The sequence below is a fragment of the Caretta caretta genome, chromosome 13, assembly GCF_965140235.1.
Source record: "Caretta caretta isolate rCarCar2 chromosome 13, rCarCar1.hap1, whole genome shotgun sequence".
Classification (NCBI taxonomy): domain Eukaryota; kingdom Metazoa; phylum Chordata; order Testudines; family Cheloniidae; genus Caretta; species Caretta caretta.
The window spans coordinates 41,936,427-41,942,774 of record NC_134218.1 but is presented as its reverse complement, the minus strand read 5'-3'; the positions used below and the strand labels follow the sequence as shown (position 1 = coordinate 41,942,774).

General features: G+C 39.4%; 1 gene segment (V, D, J or C); it reads left to right on the top strand.

Moving 5' to 3' along the window:
* Window positions 1-221: 221 nt before the first annotated feature.
* Window positions 222-5,253, top strand: LOC125629030 (T cell receptor delta constant-like). The segment is given in 5 exon segments: window positions 222-261; window positions 1,042-1,320; window positions 1,705-1,773; window positions 2,820-2,935; window positions 4,778-5,253. Coding segments are annotated over 4 exon segments (459 nt in total).
* The last annotated feature ends 1,095 nt before the right edge of the window (window positions 5,254-6,348 follow it).

The following is a 6,348-nucleotide window of genomic DNA, read 5'->3' as shown; positions in this document are numbered from 1 at the left end:
ACAACAGAATCATGCCTCTTTGGGCTACTTTTCTTGTTCTGCAGCTAAAATATAAGTCACGTTTTGAATGATAAACTGATTTTCTGATTCAGCACAAGAATACACGAGAAACTGGAGATGAATAATCTAACCCAGACTCAGAATAAAATAAATAAACCCTAGCAGTTTTTTCAGTTTTCTCTAGAGAGCTTCTTGCACAGCTGTAACGCACTGTGGACTCTGAGGTTGTCTTTAAAGGGACCAAAGTTTCTCTAATACCAAGTAAGTGACTGACTTAAAATATCCTTTCCTGAGTGTTAAAAAACTTTACATTTAAGAAAAAGTAATTTATTAAATATTTTTGAAGGCATATTGAAGGTGAGATTAAAAGAACCCTTGGACGATGCAGGGATGCTTATTGTCTGTGCTGGTAGGGTGGTTTTTAGCAATGCACACTCTGGATCCAGAGACAATAGGTCCTTCTGGAAATTTGTGTGTATAAATTACCAGCTTCTGTCCGACTTTCAGTGACAGTTTGACATTCCTTCTTTCTAGCAGAGATAAATTACATGAAAAATACATTTAAAATAGTCATGTGTTGCACTGCAATTTTAATTCATTTTTCCACTGCAATTTTCTAAGCATGTAATTGAAAGGTTTCAATGCTCATATTAAGCTCATACAAAAATTGTTAATAAAGAGCTTTATAGTTGCAGAACCAAACACTCCAAAGTGAGGAAATGCCAGAATTAAGGTTGTTTGGGCAAAATTAACTCTTTCTCCTTATGCTACAGCTTCTAATGAAATGATCACATGCTGTTTTCCCCTACAACCCCCATTGTTAAGTTCCTATTGTTACTATTACTGAAATCCTGCCTTCAAATGAGAAGTAAAGAGTTCAGTCTATTTAGTTTATCAAAGTCTAGATTGAAAGAAGACTATATCGTAATAGGTACTCTCGATGTACCCACATACGGCAAAAATATTCATTGCTTTTAAGGCCAGAAGGGACCATTATGGTAATCTTTTAATTAAATTTCAACCACAGCATTAACTTTCCAGGAGATCAAACACCTTCCGAGCCCTCCGTCTCCATTATGAAGTCAGAAAATGAGAGCATTGCTGCTTGCCTGGCGAAAGATTTCTACCCTAGAGAACTGAAGATATTCATGAATTCTGGCAGTCAAACTGTATTCGAAGCAACAGACCCGATCCTCACATCTAGTGGGAAATACAGTGCCGTCAAAGTTGTCAGATTGTCTTCAAATGAACTAGTGTCTTGCGCCGTTCAACATAACAAAAAACTTATTAAGAAAACCCAAACAGCTGAGGAGCCACCAGGTATGTTTTCAGGGTTTAAGGCTAAATAAAATAATACACATCTGAGATTAATTCAATTTTTATTTATCATAGAGGATGAAGGGGAAGTCAGAATGGATCAGTGCATTCATCTGGTCCAGTACTCTGTCTCCAGCTGCTTCAAAGGAAATTGCAAGAAATCCTAACCAAAATTTTTATTTAAGAAAATGTTTTGTACCAGAAAATTCAAGGACTCATATCCTTCCATAAAGGACAGATTCCCTTTGATTTCACAACACTATGGACCAGGCTAGAACTGTGCCCATGGTGAATTTCCACCCTCTTGAATTTCAGATAGTTTAGTGGGATTAATATATATCCATATAAATCATTTCTTTTGGGTGCAGTTTACTGTCTTTCTTATAGATTTCACATCTCCTGCTCCAACGATCATCGTGCCCGAGCCGTGCAACATTTCAACCCCCAGCCTCAAAGGTTAGTACCTAAACGAGTGATTATGTTGCCTCAAGACTCTGGCCAACAGGCAACTAGTGGGGGTCGGGGGGGGGGAGTTATTGACTTCAACATCAGCTGAGAATCTGGCCTTGCTGTGTCTGGTAATTTAAATGTAACAAACATAGGACCATATTGTCCAACCTTTACTCATGTTGGTGAGCAGCTATTTACACAAGCGGTCTCACTGGTGTGCAGGGGAGGAAGTGCTCAGCAGCGTGCATAGGGGTCCTGCAGTCTAGCTCTGAGAGTCCAGTCCTGCTCCCATCGACGTCAAGGGCACAGGACTGGAAAAAAAAATCTCCCCTGTGGTCTATTGGCTCCTACACATTGTTAACTCGTATTCCACATGTGCCCATTTCCCACTAACATCAATGAAAGTTCATCACATTCGTCTTCTTCTCTAATCATTTTCCACGGCAGAAGACAGCTGCACCTTGCCAGCTCCACCTTCCTTACTCCTTCCCTCTAGCACAGAGATAGGCTTGGAAGGATGAGATTTTTTACCCGTAAATGTCCATCAATATCAGTTTCACCTCACACACAGAAACCAACAACAAAACTATTTCTAGTGATGGCAATTGAAATGTACAAAGTGAGGGGAGCAACAAAAGAAAAATGCTGCTTGAGAACATATTAGAGTTTGACTTACTGGTGCTTACTCGGTACATTTTGACATAGGATATGTCAATCTGTGCTTTAATGTTTATAAAGCTTTAATTTAGTGAATCTCAAAACTGTCGTGAAATAATTATTGTCTGACCCCCCAGTAATTTCATACAACTGAGATAAACTTAAATCAATAGAAATCGAAAAAATGCTTAAAAACCATTGATAGCATCAGTCTAAATTATTAAAAAATAAAAAATTGAATTCTGCCAAGTCTCTCTCTCTCTCTCTCTCTCTCTCTCATTATATACAGACTTGGCAGAATTCAATGATATATCTCTATCTTTCATTGTTATATTTGGCTTTGTGCAAATATGAATTTTCATGTTTCATTGCACCATTTTTTTCATATTTTATAGCTACGAATGAGGAGAAAAACACGAAGACGCTATCCGCTGCCCTGCTGGGTTTGGAAATTGTGCTTGCAAAGAGCATCGTCTTCAATGTGAGCATGATTGCAAGATTAGTCTTTGAGGTACGTGATACTTTGCAGTGGAGACAGGGCTCTGACATTTTTCACACTAATGTCTGCTAACAGCACCTAAGGCAGGTCTTTTTAACATGCTAGTAAAAGGCAGATCATCATGCCTAAGTCCTGCCTAGACTAGCAGGAAGAGAAGACATAGAAGGAGAAGAATTGTTTTGTGGTTAGGGGCTTGGTTTCCTTCCCTGCTCTTCCATGTTCTGTGTCAGCTTGAGCAAGCCACACAGGTTCTTTTGAATGTTCGGACTTTAGTCTCTCTCTGTCTTGGGTCTCCTCTGTAGAATGGGAATAACAGCGTTCCCCTACCTCACAGAGGGCTTGGGAGATCAAACACATAAACGTTCCCAGCCATTACGAATGGAGGCTGTATAAGTACCATATCTCGATAGCATGCACACAGTTGTATCATTAGCCATGAAACAGCGGTTTGCAGTGTTGTAGTAGCTGTGTTGATTTCAGGATATTAGAGAGACCAGGTGGGTGAGGTAAAATATTTTGCTGGACCAACTTCTGCTGGTGAAAGACACAAGCTTTGGAGCTACACAGAGCTCTTCTTCAGAACTCTTTCCCCAAAAGAGGTTGATCCAATAGAAGATATGGCCTCACCCACTTTGTCTCTATGAAATAGTAGGACATTTCTCAGAATGGTTGTTTAAGCTAAATATGTAACGCTGTTGCAAAAAAAGTGAACATCCTTCTGGGATGTATTAGCAGGAGTGTTGTAAGCAAGACACGAGATGTAATTTTCCCCCTTTACTCTGTGCTGATTAGGCCTCAACTGGAGTATTGTGTCCAGTTCTGGGAGCCACATTTCAGGAAAGTTGCTGACAAATTGGAGAGAGTCCAGAGAAGAGCAACAAAAATGATTAAAGGTCTAGAAAACATGACCTGTGAGGGAAGATTGAAAAAATTGGGTTTGTTTAGTTTGGAAAAGAGAAGACAGAGAGGGGACATGATAACAGTTTTCAAGTACATAAAAGGTTGTTACAAGGAGGAGGGAGAAAAATTGTTCTCGTTAACCTCTGAGGATAGAACAAGAAGCAATGGGCTTAAATTGCAGCAAGGGCAGTTTAGGTTGGACATTAGGAAAAACTTCCTAACCGTCAGGGTGGTGAAGCACTGGAATAAATTGCCTAGGGAGGTTGTGGAATCTCCATCATTGGGGATTTTTAAGAGCAGGTTGGACAAACACCTGTCAGGGATGGTCTAGATAATACATAGTCCTGCCTTGAGTGCAGGGGACTGGACTAGATGACCTCTCGAGGTCCCTTCCAGTTCTATGATTCTATGATTACTCAAGGTTCCTGGTTCAATCAGAGATCTCCTGTCTCTAGTGTGGAAGTTTATATTTATTAGCGATGCATTAGTGCAGAGTATATGGCCCCTGAGATGAGGGCTCTGTTATTCTGGGCACTGCTCAGACACATGATGAGAGACAGTCCCTGCCTATTGCTGAAATAAAGAAAACAGGTAAATGAAGGCTCAATATACCCAATTTTCCCAGGGTCCTGGTGGATTCTCCATCACTGAAAATTTTCAAATGAAGATTGGAAGCTTTTCTAAAAGATCTACTCTAGGAATTATTTTGGGGAATTCCAATGGCCTGTTATACAGGAGGTCAGATGATCACAATGCTCCCTTCTGGCCTTGGAATCTATGAATCTCTTGTTCTTTAATTGGTTCACATGTGAAACTCCCACAGATGTCACTATAACATCAGCATCTGTATGATGAATACATAATTGGGATTTGCCACGTAGAAAAGACCAGATCATTTTGCTGTAATAAAATAAATGAACATAATAATTAATAATAATGTCAATGTCATTATAGGTTTGCAAGAAGGAGCGAGGAAGGACCTGAGAAATAAAGCAAAATTTCTGTCAACTTTGTATTAATTATATATATACTGCTTTTGATATTGATAATTAGTCTGCATTTATTGTTGCTCTGAATAGATTTTTAAGAAGCTAATTTTGGTAACTGCACAAAGAATTGCAAAGTTACAATAGTGACTGCAGGGTTAAGACTGGAGAAGAGTTTCTATTTTATTTCTAGTTTCTATTTTATTTTCTATTCCCTCAAATCTTTCCCTGCCCCTTGAAAAAAAACAACCCTATCTTTAGTGCAAACTTACCATTTTTCTGAGGATAGATTAGGATGTCTGCCAGCTTAGTTATACTGACTGTGCAAGGATTTTTGGGAGCGTAGACTTTGAAAGATGATGGGCTTTTCAAAAATGTCATCTGATTTTTTTGCATTCATGTATTTTCCTTTTCTATTTTTATACGGGAGCAATGTTTTGTGTTCTGGCGCATGTTGCTTACACAATAAAAAACTGTTGCACAACAAGAGTTGTTTCTTTTAAGAATATTACATGATTTTAATCTATAAAAAGAACCTATAAATGGCAGAGAGGCTTCTCCCTCCAGAGGTGCTAGCTCCACGTTGTGGGAGAGACTGGTTCGGGTGGGCAGGGAGTGGAATAGGGGTCTTTCCTCTCTAGGGGGTGTCAGCTCTGACCTAGCACCAAGGCAGGGAGACTGGCAGGCTCCGGGGGTGGGGAATGAAATGCAAGACCTTTCCCAGCTCGGGGTGTTGGTTCTGATTTTGTCCCAGGTCAGAGAGATTGTCTGGGGTGAGTGAATGGGCTACAGGGCCTTTCTCTTTTAGGGCATACCAATCTGGCTGTACACTGGAGGGACTAGATGTGGAGCAACGATGGGAATGAGGGAATGGGATTTGGAGATTATTTCAAAAAATGAATATAAAGAAATGTGCTAGTTTTTCGTCCTTCTACATGAATAAAATGATGCTTCTGCTCTCTAAAGCAGAGTCCATGAAACTCAGATTGTTCTGAGCGCTCATTGGCCCTTGTAAAATGAGGATATGCAAATTGTGTAACTAAGAGAAGGAAATTAATAAAATAAAAAGATTCATGGATATTAAAAAAAAATGGGTGCAGCAAAGTCAGGACTGAAGCTGGGCAAATATTGGATTTTTTGGTTCAGTGCTTGTATGAAAAATAATAACAAAAAAGTTTCATTTTGCATTGAGTGGAAATGGCAGGTATGGGAAGTATGGCAAGAGACCACCCTAGCTTAACCAGGAGATCTTCCATGATCTAAAACTCAAAAAAGAGTCCTACAAAAAGTGGAAACTCGGTCAAATAACAAAGGATGAATATAAACAAATAACACAAGTATGTAGGGACAAAATTAGAAAAGCAACAGCAGAAAACGAGATCAAAATATCTAGGGACATAAAAAGAAACAAGAAAACATTCTACAAATACATTAGAAGCAAGAGGAAGACCAAGCACAGAGTAGACCCGTTACTCAATGAGGAGGGAAAGACAGTAACAAGAAAATGTGGAAAATGTCAGAGGTGCTTGATGACTTCTT